The sequence below is a fragment of the Talpa europaea genome, assembly GCF_964194135.1.
Source record: "Talpa europaea genome assembly, chromosome: 13".
Taxonomy (NCBI): domain Eukaryota; kingdom Metazoa; phylum Chordata; class Mammalia; order Eulipotyphla; family Talpidae; genus Talpa; species Talpa europaea.
Genome location: NC_140080.1, coordinates 24,647,291 through 24,669,506, shown reverse-complemented (window position 1 = coordinate 24,669,506; position 22,216 = coordinate 24,647,291). Strand labels below are relative to the sequence as shown.

Genomic DNA, 22,216 nt, shown 5'->3' with positions numbered 1-22,216 from the left:
AGCTGTACTGCATCTACCCAAATGGGAGGTGTGTGAACTCCAGGGGGTGTAGACCTTGGTGCTACTTCAAAATTCTGTTTCCTGCAGCAGGCAAATCAGGGTTATTATCTCTTCAACGAGAATGCACAGGTTATTTTATTTGACCACCACTTTGGATTTTAATCTTTTATAAAAATAAACCTTCTGAATAAAATGATATGCTATTCAGCTGGAAGAGTGCAAGATGGAAATAATTTTAAAAACTAATTACAATTATGTGAAAAATCCATTTTAATCATACTCAGTAATTGATAGGTCTCTTTATAGTAGCCTAGTGATTTTTAAAATCCTTTTAATCAGGTGACAGTAATGCTTCATGAAGGATTAAGGAAGCATTAATGATGTAGTTATATTGCTTTCTTGATATTTCAGAGTGGAAATGTTAATTTTCCTATCATTAGTCATTGCCCCAAAGTAGTTTAGGAAATGTATTTTCAAGAAAACCATTTGGTAGGAATTAAGAATAAACTGAAGACCGTGGCACAAGTTAAGGTCAGCAGTAGGGGTATGCCAGTAACTTTAACACAATGTACTGTTTCATAGATTGTAAAATGTTTTTCTTCCATTATCAACAATGTAAAGACACCACAATGTGTTAAGTGACCTGCTTCTCATCCAGCTGTGCCTTCAATAAACTGCAACTTTACAAAGGCATTTATCTCTTATTTGTAAAATGAAAACATTTTAGAATTTCAGATCTAAAATGGACCTTTCAGATCATGATCTTTAAAGTTCCATCCAGCTCTAAAGCCCTATTTACCCAAATACCAACTACTAAAAAGGGGAACTATTCCACATGAGAAAATGTGATATTTTATAGATTAAATGGGGTATTTGGTTCCCTGACTGGACTAACTTGTTATTTTCCATTTCTTTTAATTTTAGATTAAGTTCCTGCAGATGTTTTAGCATCTCAATAAATGAAGCCTGATTCTCTCCTACTTCCCTTGCAATTCAACACAGAGGACTATACTTTTGGTTGTGTCCTCACGTTCTTTATTTACATCAGTCAAAATAATCTTGTTATCTTACAAAATTATAGGTACTTCCAATGTTTTAAATTCAATTCATTTTCCTATAAGGCCTTGTCACCTTGTCTACAATAAAAGGAGAAGGCAGAAATCACAATTATATTACCCTATATGGACAGTCCTGAACCTTTGATTCAATTCACTTGGAGGTTGTAATTTATCTGATTTTGTACCAGATCAGTAGTTTCCTAGGGGAGTCTTTTCATCACCAGAACAAAACATGTTTAGAACTTGAGCACATACTCAAAATGTTTCAGCAAGTATAAAACATGCAGAATAAGCCCTGCTTTCAATGAACTTATAATCTAAGGGGGGAGAGGGAAAACTGACAAATGATGGAGGGATTTGTCATACAGATTGATCTCCCAAGGATATTCATGTTTTATGCTGGGAACCTGTGAATATGCTGTCATATAGCCAAAGGGAATTGAGGTTGTTGAATACTTGATCTTAAAACAAGACTAGCTGGATGGGTCCAATGTACCACATGAGGCAGAAGATTGAGTCAGACAGATGCCACTTGAGAAGGGCTGGATGTCTTTGTTGGCTTGAGAGCCATTTTAAAATTTTAACCCAAAGAATTATAAGATAATAAAGTGGTGGTGTTGTAAACCACTAGGTTACTGGTAATTTGGTATGCCAGCCATGGAAACTAAGTCAATCACAGAATTACTTTCAGCTGTGGAGAGGATACCCTGTGATAGTACTTCACCAGAAATGAAGGGCCTGGGTGCAGCGCAGGTGATGCAAATTCAATCGTTGCCCCTCAGAGTGTCTTTTTTTCCCCTGAAAAAGCAAAATGTCAGCCAAATAACCCCACCCCACTAATGAACCAGAGTCATAATTCTAACAAGGGATTGACATTCATAAGTTTGAACAGTACTAGGTTAAACTGATTAAAAACTGTTTTAAACTCTGGAGAAATCTTTCTTCTTTTTGACACATATTTTCTCTGAAAAAAATACTTAAATGCAACCGCAAAGAGGAAGGCTGGTTTGTGCTTAGTTACCATTGCTCTTAAATAATGAAAAAGGCCTTTCAGCAGAATCCCTTTTCACCCATTTCTTTCTTTGAAAATTCCCATGAGTTTAAAAATTGTCAATATCAAAAATTTTGTAACGGCAAATAAATATTAAAATCCCTTGACTATTACTGACAAAGCCATCTTGTGGGGACTGGAGGAGAGGAGAAAAAGAATTTCATTCACATAATACATTTTTATTATTTTTAATATAAAAGACAGCAATGTTTTATATTTCATATATATTAAAAAAGCATTAAAACCATCTAATAAGAATTTAATGAAAATAAATTTATTGAAGGATAGCAATGACTACAAAATTAATATTTCAAATCATTTTGATGCCCTTTTGCATTAAGAATAACATGTAGAGGGAAGCTGGAGGAAGTATCACAAGATGGACGTTTTAAAACTACATTTTATCCAGTCTTTATCTTCTTTGCTAATCTTGTACATATGATAAGAAATATTCCAGATGTTGTGAAGCTATTCAGCTGAAGGCATACTTCCAAGATTTTAAGACAGCAGCCTCCACTGATTATATGGCATTGCAAATCATCCCACCTATTTACAAAATTAAAATTAGCAATGACCCAAGGAGTCCCTAGGTAAAAGATACCACTAAAAAAGAGAACATTAACAGAAAATTAGTAATGGTGACCAGAATGAGAATATTAGCATAATCAAGAAAGATATATGATTATTAAACTTAATTTTCTCTGGTTAAATTAATGCAACTCACTCAATCAAGTAAGTTGACTGCAATGTTAAGGAATGGGGTAACAATAGCCAAACACCCACTGTTCAAATTCTCATAGAACCTGTAAAGGAAAAGCACTGAATCCACATTAACACTGCAACATACATTGCACAATAATACAAAAGTCAAACCATTATGGGTACATTTTTTTCTTTAAAGCGCACAATTTCAGAACACTTTACAAGAGTGTGCACTTAGGAAGTTATGATCAGTAAATACAGTAGAGACAAAACAGGCACCTCCATTGTAATTATTTTTAATAAATAAAAGCACATTAATTAACAAAAAAAGATAAGCAGCACCTGAAGCCTTTGATGTTTGTTAACTAAATGCCGATACCCAAATAGTCTAACTGGTTAAGTTTCACTAGGAGGCGCAAAAAAGGAGCCAATTTTTTACTTAACTTTTTAATTCTAGTTGAGACAGGAGCTTGTCTGGGCTGACAGTTCTGCCACATCATGGTGACAGCATACCAGTCTTTCAGATGTCCTATACTTTGGAAAGCAGACCCGACTCTGGAGCACTCGCCTTAATTAGATTCTGAATTTCCTTGAATTTTGGATGGTCTTTATCAGCCACCAGCTGCAGCAGAACAGCCTCGCTTGTAGTCACAATGATCCCAGTTCGAGCAAGACGCTTTAAAAAAATGTAGACAGAGGCAAATCAAGAACTCAGCCTGACAAATGGACACTAATTTAAAAACAGCAAAAAATGTGTGCTGAGACACACATTTCTATCAGAAACCAGGTCCTCAGTAACACTACCCAATTCAGTGATGGAAAAAGATTTCAAGCTAGCCACACCACGATCCCATTTTGACTTCTGGATATCAGTAAGCTGGACTAGAAACAATTACAGGTAGTCAATATTACAACTTGTGCATGATGTGGGTAGGAGGGCAACTGGGGCTAATGACTGTAAAACATGACAGGAGAAAAAACAAATGCATAACTACATCCTCATCTGTGAGCACTTGCACACTTTTGAAAGCTGCTACTTCCAAAACACTCTCTGCACATCCATGCTTCATCTTCCTCTCAGTCATTCACTCAACTAAGAGCTGCCTTTGACAAACTCCTACATGTATTAAATTCTTGTTTCTTATTTCTACTTCTACTATTGAAATTTTACCAAAGGTATGTCCATCCACATTTACTCCTACATAGTTTAATTGAGATCATGTATGAGGTCATGAGGTGTATGGATAACAACGCTTGGCATTTAGTAGCTGTAGAGTAAGGTAAAAAATGTATCAGGCTTTTCTGCCCTCCCGCCATTAGGATTGATGATGGATCCTTGTGGTCCTGAATGCATGCCTGATGGCGGACACCTGGAGTAGGGTGTGGGTATGCGTAAGTGGGTACACCTGGGCTAAGGCTGGGCTTATAAGGGTGGCGTCACGGGGATGCCAGGAGAGCAGAGAAGCAAAGAGAATGAAAGAACAGAACAGCAGAGAAGCAGAGGCCACGAGAGAAGGCGGGAGAGCCCAGAAAGAGTGAAGACATGCTGGGGGTTGGGAGGCCTACCAGGCTCCCGGCCCCCCAGCACTCCTGTCTGCCATGTACCTGCTAAATCCCAATGAAAGACTAAAAAAGCCAATGAGGGCTCCAGGACTCACTCCTTTACTCCATCTGCTCGTATCATAGAGAACCTGCTCTGGTCTATCCTGCCGCTATAGTAGCTTATTAAGAAAAAAACTGGGGGTGAAGGGGAGTTTACTTCTAAAGCTCCATCTGCTGTGACATGAGGATAAGTGCAGCTGTTCAGAATATTTCTATTCATCACTAATTTATTATACAATTTTCTGTAACCAAAGTTTTTTAATTGCAGTGAAATTACTGCAGGAGTTAGACTGATGATACTCTTTTATTTTTCTTCTGTCTCCAAACATCTAACATATAGCATGTGAGTCCTTCAAAAATAAAAGCCCCCTGTCTGGAAAACACTGGTGGTGGGAGAAAAGAAGTTCACACGAGGTTTAAGAAGGTAGCCCTAAATGATAATGGAACTGCTACCACTGCCACCATCACACACTTTGTAGAATAACTAAGAAAGTTCCATGGACAGGTCAAGGGGTGCCTTTGTCAAACTGCTCAGAGGAATCATAATAAAGATGTACAGACAGAAATCTCAAAATGCGGGACGAGGAATGAAGTGGGGGAGGGAGGAGGAGAAAAGAGGGCAAAGAAAGAAAAGTGGAGAATTAAGAAGAAGGGGGAAGGCAAGAGAAGAGAGTCCCCTGAAAGCAGGCCAACTCTCATTACAGGAAACACCCACTGGAAGGTGGCTGTTGTTAGAAGTAGCATGTGAGATGAGGTCGTTAGAAGTAATTCCTAAGCCAAGGGGGAGGATAATAGCCAGGTCAGTCTCCTTTCACAAAGAAGGAAATATTTGAACAGCCAGAACAGCCAGTGGAGAGGGCTATATTTCAGTTTATTTCTGCATTTAGTCTACAATTCTTTTGGAAGAAATAATGCCTGACAGATGGTAGGTGCTCAAAAATATTTATTGAATAAAACAAACACCCCGGGCCCTGGCATAGCATAAGTTTTGATTTACCGTAACTATAAATCTTTTCAGTATAATGTTAACAAGCAAAATGGACAGACTCAAGAATTATGTTGAGCTTGTCCTAAAGAAACAGAGATGAAGAAGAGCTGACTGCTATCTAACTTTCGCAGTCACAGAATAAAAACCTTAACATTTTCTCCAATGACTTAGCAATAAACAAAATCATCTTCCTATCACATTAAGACTAAGGAAAAACCTGAGATATGACACATTGCCCCCATGACCACCTGATTTGATTTTTTTTTTTTCCTCTTTGAACTTCAGCACTAACCCATGCCAATGGTGGCTCTAGAACCTCCACCACATTCTTTTCTTCCCTCTTCCAAATTTCTCAAGACTAGCCCTTTCTGGGTCTCAGAGGTTATCTGCTTATATATAATTATTGTCTTAAAGACAATGATTAAAAAAAAAAAATCACAGTAGGAGCTAACTTTGAGTGTTTACAGTGTCTGGCACTGTACTAAGTGTGTCAATTAATCCTCACAAAAATCCTCCCATGCAGTCACTATTATTACATCCATTTTCACCAAGCTGAAATTTGAAGCATAGATATTTGATAACCTGTTCAACAACACAAATGCCAGAAATTGTGCTCAAACCCACATCTCACACACACACACATACACCACTATTTGGACTCCTTATCACTGAGATCACAGACTACCTCTCAAAGAATGAGATTCAGATTGTAAATAGCTGAGTCTCATGTGAAACGAGTCCCCAGAGAATACTGAATTTGCTGGATCTCCTGAGATGATACAATTGCCAATAATCAAAATTGTCTTGACATAAAGACCATAATAAAGGGCCTCCCCTGGTGGCGCAGCGGTTGAGCACTGCAAGGCTGCCCATAGCCTCTGCCGGTTCATTCCCTGGCCACTGGCGAGGGTCCCACAAAAAAAAACAAAAACAAAAACAAAAACAAAACAAGACCATAATAAAGACATATGTAAATACATACAATAAATGTAGGTCAAAAGTGCTTGAAATTCCTTATAAGCAAGGAAGGTTTTTGTTTTCTGTATGGTTTTAGTTTTTTACTTCTTTGGAAGCACTTCAAGTTCTGCACCTCAGTATTATCATAAAGCACCACTATTATCATAATGGCTATCCACAGATGGAAAGGGCTGCTTGCCAAAGTGGTGAGGATCCAATAGTGAGGGTGTTTAAATTTAGGTCACTAAGGAAATCTGAAAAGTGGAAGTTGCTTAACTCTCAACTAAGTGGATTGAAGTGACATATACTATTTAATGACCAGAGAACCAAATAATCCAAATGGGCTTAAAAATAGTTGAACAAAATAAAGGAAGCTATTTTCCAACAGTCATCCCAAAATAGGTCCAACTGCTTGAAGAACAGAGACGGGCAGGCCAACCAAGGCCTTCCATCTTCAACTACCAGCCACCTTCCCAATTCTGTGTCAGCCCTTCCCACTGGCTTGACGTCTCTCTCCCTTTGACTATCCGTGACTCTTCTCACTGGCCTGCCCTACCACTTTGGGGAACACTTAGACTAAAGGGAGATAATTTAGAAATCCTATAGTGAAGTGGTTCATAGTCCAGCTTATCCATGGGACACTGGACAATCTCCAAAAAAATGTCTATACATTCCATGCTTAACAAAAATAAATCATCTAGGGCCTCCGTGGTAGCGCAAGGTGGTTGAGTGCTGCACTGCACTGTGAAGCTGTCCACCACAGCCTCTGCAGCACGGGTTCAATCCCGGCCAGACGGGGAGAAACCCACATGGCGTGGCAGACCTCTCCTGTGTCACCCGCTGCTCCCCTCAGCAGTGTATTTCAGTCAGTCTGCCTGTTCTGTTCTCTGCTCTGTCTCTGGTGAATCCTCTCACCATCCCGCACATCTGGCCTGTACCCCAGTTCTTGTATAAATAAATTTTTAAAAATCTTAAAAAAAAATCATCTAAAGAACTCAACAACTCAATTCACACTACTCTAAAATTATAAAAGAACTAGAATTAAATATGAAAGAGAGAGCGAGAACACGAAAAAGAGATCAATAGGATGGGAGGGAATGTTTTAAAGAATTAAGTGATATAGTTTGTTTTGCAACAGTCATAGACTAGGAAATGTTGAAGTAAGACTAGTGTTATACAACCTGGAGAGAGTCATTGACTCCAACTCCATTGTACATTTGACCCTCTAGTGCAGAGCACCATGAGACACTTTATGTGAGCAGTGCCATACCACCTCTTCCCAGAATTTCAAGAAAAGCAAGTCCTAAGGAACCCAATATAAAGTTGAACCAGGCTAGGGCCACTGTGCCTGAGTTTTAGGCTAGATCTTAGTTAAGCCCCAGTGAGCTGATTTAAATTTGCAAATGGAGCATTCATTGGTTCAAATTAGGTTTCTTGGACTATCTCTTAGTTCACATATAAAACTGCAGTCAAGGAACAACAAAAAAACTGAAGGAACTGTTAGTGACACTACAAATTGAAGTCAAAGAAGACACAAGACCAAAAAGAGGATATAGTGGTGAGAACTCAAAGTACAGACAGCACCATCAACACTGGAAATTCATGAGTCCAGTGCTTTCATTCCATGCTCAAATTGCAGAGGCAAATATTTCATTGCCATTAACTACTCAACACTCCTTAAATTTACTAGGACAATTTGATAAATGATTTATTTTAAAGTAGAACAATTACCTCAAGAGCAAACATCCTGTCCATCATGCTTCTAGATGAGGTGGCATCAGCAACAATATGAACCTCTATGCCTCGGCCAACCAGCTCCAGGGCAGTTTGCTGGATACACACATGAGTCTGGTAGCAAAGTAAAAAGCCATATGTAATCACACAGTAAGCTGAGAGTATTTTACAAATATGCAACAACAGGATAAAGCAGAAAGTGCTACAGGTCTAAAGAGACCTTGTCCATCCTCTAGTCTTGCCTCTAACAAAGTAATCTTGAGCGTAAACAACACTTTTGGCTTTAGTTTTCTCCTTGTAAAGTCATTAACTAGAGTACCTCAAAGTCCCTCCAACTAGAACCTTGATACGCTCTAGAGTTCTGTGAGAATTATTTAAAGATTTTCATCTGTGTTAGCCGAATGACCTTTACACAGCTGACTACTACCAGTCAGCTCTGATGCCACTTCCAGTTGGGTTTAGTTATGAATTCATACAGAGTGCCTGACACGAAGAATGAGTGTGCAGTACAACAGAATGAGGAAGTAGTGGAAAAACTGAGTTACAAGACACCCAAGGAAGGCCAAGTGAAAAATAACTTGCAATACAGGTAAAAAAAGGCCATGTAAATCACCAGCAAATGCATTATACAGATTCTATCTCTGTAGTGCTAACTTGTCATAAAAAGAGTAAAAACATGTTCAAACCATAAATGATTACATAACTAATAGCAAATTTCAATAATGCCACAATGGGCCTCCCCGGTGACACAGCGGTTGAGTGCTTGGTTGCGAAGCTGCCCGAAGCCTCCGTGGCGCCGGTTCAATCCCCAGCTGCTCCCCAGCCACCGGAGGAGGGTCCCGCATGGCATGCAGACCTCTCCTGCCACCCGATGCTCCCCTCAGCAGTGTACTTCGGTCCTTCTGCCTGCTCTGCTCCCTGCTCTGCTCCCCGCTCTGGCTCTGGTGAATTCTCTCACCCTCCCGCGCTTCTGACTGTACCCAGTACTTGTACAAATAAATAAATAAATAAATCTTTAAAAAAAAAAATAATGCCACAATGCCAATCTTAACTTCACAGGGTGCGAGCTTTAGAGACTTATCAACTGATGCGGCACTACAATTAGAACTGGAGAACTACTCAAAGATGATTCTGATCAGCATGAGGTAATGAGCAAAAAAGTACAAAAGTCAGCAATAACATTTATTATAATATTTATACAAACAGTTTTCTTCTATTGACCAAATCTGAGATTACATCTTTTCACTGATGAAGCCTATTACTATAAAAACAAAACCTCACAGGTATATATATTGTTTGGATTTCACTGTCTTCATAATTATTCCCTAATTATAAAATTTGAATTCAATAGTTGTTTGATAATTAATTATATGTATGTAAAAAAAAAAAAGAATACATACCCAAAAAAAAGAAAGAAAGAAATCAGTTTAAATTAGCATTAGGAATACATGAGTATTTTTTTTTCTTCCTTTAAGTGGGTATATACATGAATCAAATGTGAAGGACAATGAACTATGCTTCCTAAAGTTTTTCTAGAGCAAAGATATGACCAAGGTGAAATCCTACAACAAACAAATAGAATGCCTTTAGTGAAACTGTATTCCAAAACTTTGGTTAAAAGTAATGGCTGAAGAATCAATCAACCCAGATTCAAATCCAGCTCCATTCCTTACTAACTGCTATGACCCAGAGTCAGTTACATAGTATGTTGGAAGTTTAGTTTTCTTCTACAACTCAGGAAGACTAACAGGGTTAGCCAGTGTAATGAGTTCAAATCTAGTCAATATTTTATAAATCGTGGCTATTTTTCATCATTACCACCTATGGGTTATTCTATACCCAAAACTGCATTCTGGAAATACCAAGTTTTCTACATATGATATTGTGTCCAAAACGTAACAATAGGTACTTACTTCTACTCCAAATAACACAACACTCCTGACTCCAGGGATCTCTGCTAAAGCCGCCTCAACTTCTGGTAATACCATGGAAAACTTGGTCTTTGGAAGTACCAATTTTACACCTGTTAAATCAATTTCTTGAACAGTGCTTCCAAGACCTTTAGGGTACTGTTCTGTTACAATAACTGGAATTCCCAAAATCCGGGCTCCTTGTAACTGAAAAGAGCAACCAAACACAAAAACCATTAGCAATACAGCGACTATGTATGCTTTATTGGAATGAATATCATACTTCAGCAAATTGGAAAAAATAAACAATCATACCAATCTTTGTCCCACACTAATAATATCTCCAAAATACTTGATAGCTGGTCTGAATCTCTCTTGCATGTCACAGCAAAAAAACACAGTGCTGGAAGGTGTAAGATTTCCCAGGGTAGTGAGCTGAGGAAAAAGGGGAAAAGAATAATTTAGTGCTTGTTATACAATGACACTTATTTTCAGTGGCATCAAAAAAGGAGGAAAAAATGTTCCTATTGTTTGATTCAGTAAGTCAATTCCTACAACTATTACCCAAATGAAAGTACCTGAATTCCAAGAAAAGAAATTATCCAGATTTTCACGGAATTGTTAATGGTGAAAATTAGAAATAAACCAAGGGCCAACAATACAGATGTGATTTAACCAATTTTAACACATTCACATGACAAAACTTTTTTTTTTTTGTATTGTAAAGATTTATTTATTTATACAAGAATCAGGGTCCAGGCCAGATGTACAGGAGGGTGAGAGGATTCACTAGAGACAGAGCAGGGAACAGAACAGGCAGACTGATTGAAATACACTGCTGAGGGGAGCAGCGGGCGAGACAAGAGAGGTCTGCCTTGCCATATGGGTTTCTCTCCAGCCGGGGCTGCGGACAGCTTCACAGTGCTGCACTCAACCGCCTATGCCACCAGGGAGGCCCGACAAAACTTTTTTATACACAATTAAAACATGTAATATAGGTTTTCAAAGAATTCATGCGATCTCAGTACTAATATTCACAATGAAATGTTAATTTTGAAAACAGAGTACAGTTCAGTAGTATTTCAATAATGTAAGAATGAAAGCAGAAGTATATAAAAATATAATAAGTGCTGATATAGTCATAGTGTCTTACATTCCCCAGTGCTATTTAAAAGCATTCTCAGAATGTCACTTAAAAATATGTATTGCTTTCATAATCAGAAAAATGTTACAATAGTAAAACTTAAAGTTGACGAAAGTATCACTTTTAAGTACAGAAAAACAAAATCTAAAATCTATAAAAGAGACTAAGGGATAAAACACAAATCAATTGATTGATTCAGAGCAAATCCAGAACTACTGCTGACATCAAGACAGAAACAGTAATATACTATTCTCAAAAATAACTTTGTAAACGGAGTTCAAAAACACACAATTAAATGAAGGCCTGCACATTTCACCGTTAAGTGGACAGAGAGAACCACCAGCATTCTTTTTTTAAATATTTATTTATTTATGCATACAAGAACTGGGGTACAAGCCAAAGGTATGGGGGGTGAGAGGATTCACCAGAGACAGAGTGGGGAACAGAACAGGCAGACCGACTGAAATACACTGCTGAGAGGAGCAGCGGGTGAGTCAGGAGAGGTCTGCTGTGCCATGTGGGCAGCTCCCTGGCTGGGGATAGCACTCATGCTGCAGTGGGTACAGATAGCTTCACAGGTTGAGTCTTAACCCCTTGCGCCACCAGGGAGGCCCCCATCAGCATTTTTAAAATCAGGAAAGTTAATGAAGGAAGACGAAAAATGGGCATTAGATTACTTAGCCTTTACATTAATTGGTGTAGTGGATCTACTCTAGTATTTGGGGTCCAATATTGATGTACCCAAAAAATAAAAATCTCTGTTGCATGTAAAAATTAATCTCATTGGATTCTTAAACGGCCAGGTTGCTTTCTCTCTACCTTCTCACCTTAAAGAATACTCTGTAAAGCACAGGTCTGGTCCTGAATGAATAGGTCCATTATGTTTACTAGGCAGCCTCAAAATTTTTCATCAAATGATCCTGTTTTGTTCTCACTAACACCATGCACAATCATTACTGATAATTTCCTGGAGGAGGCTGTATCCCAATTACGTGGCTTCACCATTAGTCTGGCCCTAGCCTCTCTGCCTCAGTGCCTGTGCACTCAGGGGACTCTTGGGAAACAACTACACAGGAATTAAGTAAATCATTAAATGAAATCTTTTATCCTTAATAGTATGACTGTTCCAATCAGTTTGCACTTTATTTATCTACACCCTGGTTTGAGGGCACTTTAATGTCCCTCTGATACTAAATCCCAACAACTTCATGTAACAATGTGAACACCATCTGTAATTCTGACACTACATATAGGGTTTTCCTACTGTGTTAATAGTAGTATGATTAAAATAAATACACACATATCTTAAATTATATATTCTATGTTTGGCTCGCTCCTTATTTAAATCTGTAATTCAAGTAATCTGCCTCCATATTGGTCATTTTCAAAAATAGAGAGTATCAAGCTTATGCAAATATTTAGGGTATTAGTTTTAAAACCAATCAAGATTTAAAATTGCATCTTAAATTCTTAGAAGTATTCAGTTTTTGGTTCAAACACTATACATTTTCTTTTTGCAAAGCTGAACTGTGGGTTCCTTAGTCATCCAGAACATGTATAGGCCATAGTATAAAAGCAGTTTGCCTACAACTGGCCTGTTTCAAATTATAATAATGCAACTCAGCCATTCCCAACAATGTACAACAGGTAGAACCAGCACTCATGCAAAACAAAACCATTTGGCAGTTACTGCAGTGAGTTGTATCCCTGCGCTAAAATGCTCACAGATTATACTTGCTTCCATCTTCAGCTGGAAGATCTGATCTCAGGCTGTACTGACTAACTCCACTTCTGCGCCTAACAACTTTGATTGTCTGAATTCTAAATTCACACCAAGTTATAAGATGCAAATCAGGAAGAAAATTGCTGGAGGCAGGCAAGGTGGCAGCAGCGGAAATGACAAAGAAAAAAAATTAAATACAATAAAAGCAGATCAAAACTCAAATAACTATACAGTCTAGGCCTCTAGTGAAGGAATAATAAGCTGCCTAGGACATAAAATAGGACAACAGTATTCCAGCATACTCAGTAAGAAAATATTAAATTATATAATATTTCAGTATGGCTACAATACAAAATGATCAAAATATCAAAACATCGGGATACTTAAAGGAATAATACCTTACTACCCAGAAATCCTCAATATTCAAAGTTGTGTTCTCCCGGGTTTCCTATTACCCAGTGATTCCCTGTAACTCACCTTAGCTCTGGCAGGGACCACCCAGATGTCACATTAGACATAGATGGAGGGGGTCAGGAAACAGAACCCTACAAAACCTTTCCAATATAGCTTTCTAATACAAGAATTCATCACCTATAAGCCTTCAGTAAAAAAAGACATCACAGAGATCAAAGGGATTTATGCAGTGATGAAATCAAAACGCCTAGACTTTCTCCTCTCACGGAGTTTGAGTTTAACTTCCAACATTCCCTTGAATTTGGCCTGCATTTAGTAATTCACTTCCTAAGAATAGAGTATAGAGCGGGGAGGTAAGTGCAATGGAGAAGCCTGCCCAGCACTGCCTCTACCAGGAATCAAGATCAAGGCAACTAATGGTGCTACGTCACAGGATGTATCCTGGAGGTGATGTGATGTGAACATAAGGAACATTCATGATCCTTCTCTCAAAAATCCCACAACCCCAGTCTAAGCATGAGGAAAAAAATCAGACAAACCAACACCAAAGGGCAACTGTACCAGAACACCTACTCTGTACACCTCAAAACTGTCAAGGTCATCAGAAACAAGCAACAGGAATGTCTGAGAAACTGTCACAACCTAGAGGAGCCCAAAGAGATGTGACAATTAAAAGTGGTCAGTATCCTGGATGGGATGTTGGAACATAAAAAGGGCATTATGAAAAAGCTAGTGAAAACCAGTAAGGCATAAGGTTCAATCAATAGTAACAGCAATGTTGGTTCCTTAATCATGACAAATATCACACAGTAAATTGCTAGCAGGAGGGGAACTTGAGTACAGGTATACAGGGACTCTCCAGATTATCTTTGCAACTCTGCCTGAATCTAACACTACTCTACAATAAAAAAAAAATTATTAAACAAAAAGATCTCCCTATACTATGGCAGTGAGGGGAGGGGAGGTAGGAAATGCTACTTTGTGAATAACCTCCAAATACTACAAACCAAAAGACAGGCTTTGAACAAAAAAAAAAAAAAAAAGTGAAAAGTAAAAAAACTTTGTGCCGAAGCAAATCCAAGAATCCAAGATTCTTCTAAAACACAAGATTCCAACAGACTGTTGTTCAAATTACAAATCAAATCTGATTCAGGGGCTTCTAACTTTGACTTCTGGATTTCTTATACACCAAAAGCTTACAGACTACTAAAAACATTGTCCATACTCTAACATTTACATATTGCAGTTCCAAGGCTGAAATCCTAGCAGTAGCAAATTGAAAGCAGACTGACCAAATATCAGGAGGACGAGAACAGCAATTAAGGATCAACACATATTCAAGAAGTGAGAAGAAATCACATGTAAAAATATATGAGTGGGGAAAAAAAATGAGTATATATACTTCATATATCCAGCTACCTACATACTTCCGATAAATATATACATACATAATACATACATAAATATACATGTTTAAATACAAAAAGTTGATCACATTCAATGGCTTCTTCAAACAGAAGAAATTAGTTCCAAGCCTGAACATTTTGTCCATTTTAAGAAACATCATTGCTGGGATTAGACCTCAGGTTTCATATTCAAAACTTTTCATGACCCTTTACTCCCTTGTTATGACAACACATACCCTCCTCCTCCACTACCATGTGTGCTCTGACCCTGCTTTCACAATGACAGCAGCGCCTGCTATGGGTCTGCCCCTCCTTGTTCAGTCCCCCTGGTTAATCAAGGTTGGGTGCATACAGGGTGTCTGGCCTTGCTTAGTGAAGCACAGCGCACGTGTTCTGTTCTCCCCACAAAAGTATTGCCAGGGTGAGTGTTATGTTGAATTGTGTCCCTAAAATTCATATTGGAAATCCTAACCCACATTTAAAAAATAATCAGTGAAGATGGGGTCATCTAGGAGTAGGGTGGCTTAGAGAGCCACTCTAGAGAACCAGCCATATAAGGATATCAATATGGCTGATATCCTTATAAGAAAAGAAAATTACCACACAGAAAGACACAATGCCTTGTGAATGTGGAAGCAGAGATCAAGGGGATGCATCCCTGAGTCAAGAGATGATAAAGATGCGAACATACTCCAAAAGCTGAGAGAGAGTCATGGAACAGAGACAGTCCCTCACAGCCCTCAGAGGGAACCAATCCCACCCACACTTTCATCTCTAACCTCCAAAACTTTGAGAATATAAATTACTGTTGCATAAACCACTCAGTTTGGGTACTTAAGTACTTACTTCCACTGGTACAGCAGTTCCCTAGTAAAGTATCATAGTGAATAACTGCATATCTTTAGGAATGATTGAAGTTTAGAATTGTAAGCGTGAGGTTTTCAAAACTTCCACAATTATTACAGTCACAAAAGAGGCACGATCTGCTCAGGAGACAGTTCAGAAGGGGACCCAAGGTAACATTATTTCACTCACCAGTGTTTCCAAGGATGTTAAGTCACAACTGCTGTAGTAAGAACTTGCTCTGGTACTGACTAACTCAACACAGGTATGTGATATGACTCCCCATGGCTACAGGGGTTCCTACAGGCACAGTCTGTGGGCATCAGAATTGGAGTTCAAGTTCACTGATTTCTATGATATGAAATAAGCACTAACATTTCCAAACAGCAAATTTACTCTGTGACAGAATGAGAAAAATAGTGTCTACCTTGTTGGCCTATTTCAAAGATAAAATGAGTTTTGTGTGATCAGTTAGTAAGAGTATTAGGCCACTGAGATAACCCTCATAGAGGAAACACACCCTCTATTCTAAAGTTAAGTACATATTAAAAAACATTTGCTTTACTGGCATTAAAATACCATTTACTAGTAATATCTACTGCCTTGCTTCTTGCTTCTTATGTTAACACAGTCTGCAAAATTAAGAAAATGATTCACAAAGTGAATTTCCAGATGTCACCAAAAGACTTGCTATTACATGATCCATTCCTGGCAAAACAGGTTTGGGTTTTTGAATTTAAGCATTAAGAGAATATTTATTTCATTCTTATTATTACAACTCTCTCTAATCAGTTAAACTATGAACTCCCCAAGGGAAGTCAGTTGTCTCCATTCACCTCAGAGCTAAGAACTCAGGGCTTTCTTAAGTCTGTGGCTCAGACTAGGGTAAAGATAAGTTGGCCATGTACCCAGAACACCGTGACCTTTGAATCTACTGGATTTCCCTTCACTTACTAAATGAAAGAAATGTCCAAACTCAAAGCATAGCTCCCACCTCCAAAGAATTTATTTACATGTAATCTCTCAGTGCAAGTATAAGGCACAAAAAGTATATAATGTTTTGAACAGTAATCTGGAATGCAATCTTTTAATTGAAGACTGCATTACAACAACGTATGTTTCAGGAGTATAATATTGAAAATCAGGGCCTCCCCGGTGGCGCAGCGGTTGAGCGCTGGGTTGCGAGGCTGCCCGCGGCCTCTGCGGCACCGGTTCGATCCCCGGCTGCTTCCCGGCCACTGGAGGAGGGTCCCACATGGTGCGCAGACCTCTCCTGCCGCCCGCTGCTCCCCTCAGCAGTGTACTTCGGTCCTTCTGCCTGCTCTGCTCCCCGCTCTGGCTCTGGTGAATTCTCTCACCCTCCCGGGCTTCTGACTGTACCCAGTGCATGTATAGACAAAAAACAAACAAACAAATAAATAAATGGATAAAAAAAACATGCCTCTATTGGAGAAAAAAAAAAAAAAAAGAAAATCAACATGTGTATGTATACACTACATTGAGTTCATCACTGAAAGGTAAAATTTTTTTAAGTGACACACTCCCATCAAACCAGCAGAGCAGAGACAATGACTGCAACCTCAGGACCCAGCTATCTGCTCTCAGTTCCCCGGCGCTGTCTGCCCACTTGAGGTTTGTCCTCACCGTGTCCCTACTCAGTTTCTGTGCTTTGGCTCACCCACCTGGTCTTCCCATACTCCCATGGTAAAGATTTTGTGATCAAAAACCACTGCCTTCAAGTTAGCAAGTTAAAGGGAAAACAGATTCACTTTCCTCTTCTGTCCAAAGCTTGCCTTCACTCCCTGCCCAGCATGAACTCTCAGGTCTCATGAAGCTATAAAATGTCCACGCCTCTATTTAAGATAATAGCATTAATAAACTTCCAGGAAGGTGAAAGCTGAAACAGAATCCCTTTCCAATTAACCAGAGCAGAAAAAGGGTAATAAACCTTCCCAGGGAAGCCCTTATCTTGCGCCCACACAAGGCCAGAGCTTGTCCCTCTTTACCCCGAAGCAAATTTCTTCTCACTGGTCTCCTCACAGTGGCCATTTCCTTCTTTCTTCTATTTGGGTTCTGCCTTCCCTGGTGACAAGGTGGAAAAACTCTAGTGGAGTATGATATCAAATTTACAAGAGATTCCAGGGTTGAATGCTTCCATTCATTAATACCTGGGAAATACATTTTGAGAAATGAAACTTCTAAAGTCTTAAAAAATATCCAAATTCCCATCCTATAATCCTCTCATTTATATTTCCACCCTGGCATCTAAAAATTCCTCAGACTTCAAGCATGCAGAATATAAACCATGTAGACACATAAACTATGCTTGAAACATGAGCTGTCTTCAGTTACCTGAGCTGCCAGCAGACACTGGGTCACTCTGACAGACTATTTCATAAAGGAAGACACTTAAAAGATACCACGGTCCCATACTAGCAAGGGGCGGTGGGAGGGAGGGTCTTAAAAGATCAGTCCCTGTAGAAGCACGAACCAACCACGGGTACAGACAATATTGTGTAAGCAACCTCAGTATTTCACAAGGTCACAGCAACAGCAGTCAGGGCAAGCATGAAAGCAAATTAAGAATACATTCCAGAATATATAGTAGGTGAGCCGGAGCCACAGAGAACTCTCAGGCCTATCTTCAGAGAAATAACCAGCCCCACTATTTAAAAGGTAGACTACATGTGGCCAGCGTCATGCTCTTCGTCCCTGCCTCCAGGAGAGGGGCATAACATCCCGGTGGCTGGCCGTGTGGCCAGCTGTGCTTCACTGATGGGCCATCTTAAGTTTTCCTGAATGACATCTATTCCCAAAGAACAATAAGCAACAAGAGAGTGATAATATTAGAAGCCCAAAATGAGTGGCTTGTTTTCCATACTGCTTGATGATTTCATTAAGCATGAAAAGAAAACATGAATGCTATAGTTGGCTCTAGTCGATGACCTTACCATGCTGAGCTAGCTCTAACATGACACAGAGAAGTAACCCCGAGCAATTTCCTATTGTGTTCTGCTTTTCTGCAAAAAGAAAGAGTTAAAATATGGGGTAAGAAGCAAGACCATGTTCGCATTCACTGTGCCAGGCACTTATAAGTTGCCACTCTGTTGTCTGTGGAGTGAACTCTATAGTCTCGTCTAGCCATAAAATGTTCTTATCTCTAGGATAATATAGCTAGGATTCAAAATATAGTAAATTGGTCATTGAAAAAAAACCCTTCTTTTCTGAGAATACACTCACATACATATATATGTACATACTTATACATATGTATCTCAGAGCTATGTGTATATACACCTATATATCTTCTCAAATGGATATTAATATATATAAATGAGAACAGGTATATGGTGTCTGCATGTACATGGTGTCTGCATATTATCTATTTTTAAGCTAAGTGAGACACCTGGCTAAAAAATTCAAAGTATTATGATTACTAAAATGAGAATATAGAAAATATTTTTAAATAGTAGTATATAACTGTTTCAGACAATTTTAATAACATTTTTTAAAAGGATGGAGCAGAAAGCAATTGCTATACTTACTGTTCATCACAAAAAAATTAACTATGTTAATTTTTAATAATAATAATTTTAAATAATTTTATTATTTTAATAATTTTATTTTAATAATTTTTAATAATTCCTGTTTTGCAGGAATCTAGAAAACTTAAATAAGGGACCAGGAAAATGAATATAAGAAAGTGAAAATCAAAATCAACAAAAACTATGAACCAGAGACACTTTTTGGGGGGTGGGGGGCGGGAGGGGAAGGATTGGGGTCAGAATGGGGCGTTTGCAATTGTATGGGGGAATATAAAAATAAAATTTATTATTAAAAAAAAAAATTAACTATGTTATCTCCTATACCAAGCAAAACATGTCAAATGCCACAAGTGACCTGATTTATGTCTTCTGAGAAATGCATAAGACATTTCAAGCATAAATAATTACATTATTAATTTCCAGAATGTATAATTTAAAAGAGTTGTCAGACCCAAGGTCTTGAATTTTTCAAAATAAAAAAATCCTGGGGCCTCCCTGATGGTGCAAGGGGTTAAGACACAACAGTATGAAGCTATCCACAGCCACTACAGCACAAGTTCAATTCCCCAGCCAGCCAAGGAGGTGACCCACATGGCACAGCAGACCTCTCCTGACTGGCCCCCTGCTCCCCTCATTAGTGTATTTCAGTCAATCTGCCTGTTCTGCTCCCCACTCTGTCTCTAGTGAATCCTGTCAATTCCCGCACCTCTGGCCTGTACCCCAGTTTTTGTATGCATAAATAAACTTTTAAAAATATATAAAAAATAAAATAAAAATATCCTACCTTGGGGATAAAAAGAGCTTTATAGACTGGGGGGGGGGCGGGGGGGATTGGGGGAGGGAAACTAGTTTGGCATAGAATAGAATAGTTTGGCTTAAGCAATAAACTATCCTCCCTCCCAACCCCTACAGGAATGCAACACAAAGAAGTCTGCATCCTCAGTATATAGCCAGACCTCCTCAGTTAGTATTTGGATTCTCGCCTTTATTAATGGATTTCTCAAAGATGCATCCAATTTCCTGGGTATTTTGGCAGCAATAATATAAATAGGCCAACAAAAAAGTTTCCAGAGAGATGTCAATCATGAAAACTCTTGGAGACATAAAAATGAGGAGCAGTAAACATCTAAAAACCACAATTCAAACTCTTCAGATGGACAGCAGGACAGACTGCGGGATATGAGAGAGTATCAACTTCCTTTTAAAGTCTCCTGGGGTGGCAGGTGGAATACCATAGACTTCAACCCCTTGAGCAGAGGAATTTTACGCAGGCTAAAGTGCTTGCTTTGGAAGCTTCTGGCATAGAAGGTGGGGGTGACAGAAAACAAAAAAAAAGAACCAATTCTGCAGCGACTACATCTGGGAAAAAAACCCTCAACAAATTAACACTTGAGTATTAAAAATGTCTTTTAACCACAAATCCCACATTTGAGTTTGGGCTTCCCAAGAAATGGCATGTCAGTTTCTAAACTAATGGAGAAATGATGTAGTACCTAAATTATACTTTCAGTTGTTTGGTTTTAAAATTTCTATTGAAAAAAACAAATCTTCCAATGACTCATCTCAGCTTAAAAAAAAGGACGGAAGACTGAGCCGCAACACTGGCGCACGGCTTTGTAGAAAATACTTAAGTTATTAAACAGGTACAGCTAGCAGAACTAAAAAATCATGGTCTAGCATAAGTTGAGTGTTTAAGAAGGTTTGCAGTCCTGGAGTCAAATGACTTTCAGCGGAGGCGACACATTTGTAATCCACAGATTCAGCTGTCTGTTACCAGAAGAAACTAGACAAAAGGTTATTTCCCTTAAGGTTCGGGGAGGCTTCAACTTGGGGAACTGACATCTGGGGAAGAACAGGGGACAGGGTCAGACTATTCTAAAGTTTGTGTTTCTGCAAGCGGTAAACACAACTCCGGGGAATAAACCCTAAGGTCAGTACTCCCCACCATCCCTGTTCCCCCCGTCCTGCATCACCCCAAATAAAAACACAGCTCCTACCGCACCGCCCTGTGGTCACGCAGGAGGCTGGGACTCGCTCCTGGCACACAAAGCGGATGCGGAGGGCCGAGGGCCACACACGTGGGAAGGGCCGCACCGCCGCCCACAGTTGGGGGTTCCACGCCCCCGCCTGAGGCGGGGACAGCTGGTGACGGTCACCTTCGGACAGGAAGATCCTTTGAGCCGGCCCCCCACTTGCGAAAGCGGCGCGGCCCTTCCCAGCCCGGGAGGCGCGCAGGGCCCGGCAGCCCGGGCGGCGCGGGGCACCTGAGGAGCGCGGCGGGGGCGGGGACCGGGACGGGACCGCGAGCCGCTCGGGGCGCACGGCCCTCCCGGGGACGCACCTGGATCTGCAGCGGCACGAGGCGCACCTTGCAGCGCTCGCTCACCGCGAAGCCCTTGGGCAGGTCCACGTACTGGCCCCACTCTTCGGCGAAGAGCTGCACCACGAATTTGCGGTGCATGTCGATCTGATCGCCGTACAGGCTGAGGAACTTCTGGATGAGCAGCTCGTAGCCCGCGCCGTGCGGCACGGACGAGGGCCGCGCGAACACGGAGAAGCAGAAGAGCACCGGGACCGTGCCCGACGGCGCCGCCGCGCCCGCGCCGCCGCTGCCGGGGAGCGCCGGGACCGCCGGCTCCGCCGCCGCCATGTTCGCCCGCGCGTCCGCTGCGCCCAGGCCGCCGAGCGCAGACACCGCCGGCCGCCGCGGCCCCGCCTCCCCGCCCGCCCGGCCGCGCCGAAAGGCGAAGGGGCGGGTCCTGGCTGGCGCGCCCTCCTCCCCGCCCCGGCGCGGGGAGGGCTCGGCGGTGGGGTCGGGGCGCGCGCGCGGGGGAGGGAGCGAGCGCCTGCGCCCGCCGCCCGGGCCGCCCCCTCCAACCTGCCGCCCCCTGCGCCGCGCAGCCGCCCTGCCCCGCGCGCCCCTCGCCCGCCGCCCCTCAGACGGCCCTGGGCGCCGCGTCTGGGCTCCCTTAGCCGTCCTCGTGTGTGCGCTATGCGAGCACCCCCGTCGCCCCCGCTCTGCACCTTCAGACGAGCTGCGTTCTCCAAGAGACAGTTCATTTAAAACTATGTTGCCTGAACCCATCAGGCCCAGAAAGATATTTTCGCAGATATTACTCCATAGTAAGGTCTTCCATTT

At 40.6% G+C, this 22,216-nt stretch overlaps 1 protein-coding gene across 1 annotated transcript; it reads right to left on the bottom strand.

Moving 5' to 3' along the window:
- Positions 1–3,340: 3,340 nt before the first annotated feature.
- On the bottom strand, positions 3,341–21,727 carry ISOC1 (isochorismatase domain containing 1; the record flags this gene model as incomplete). Its single annotated transcript, XM_084252011.1, has 5 exons — positions 3,341–3,487; positions 8,090–8,206; positions 10,006–10,209; positions 10,318–10,437; positions 21,419–21,727. 5 exons carry the CDS (start codon positions 21,725–21,727, stop codon positions 3,341–3,343), a joined length of 897 nt encoding a protein of 298 aa, XP_084108137.1.
- Between the last annotated feature and the right edge of the window lie 489 nt (positions 21,728–22,216).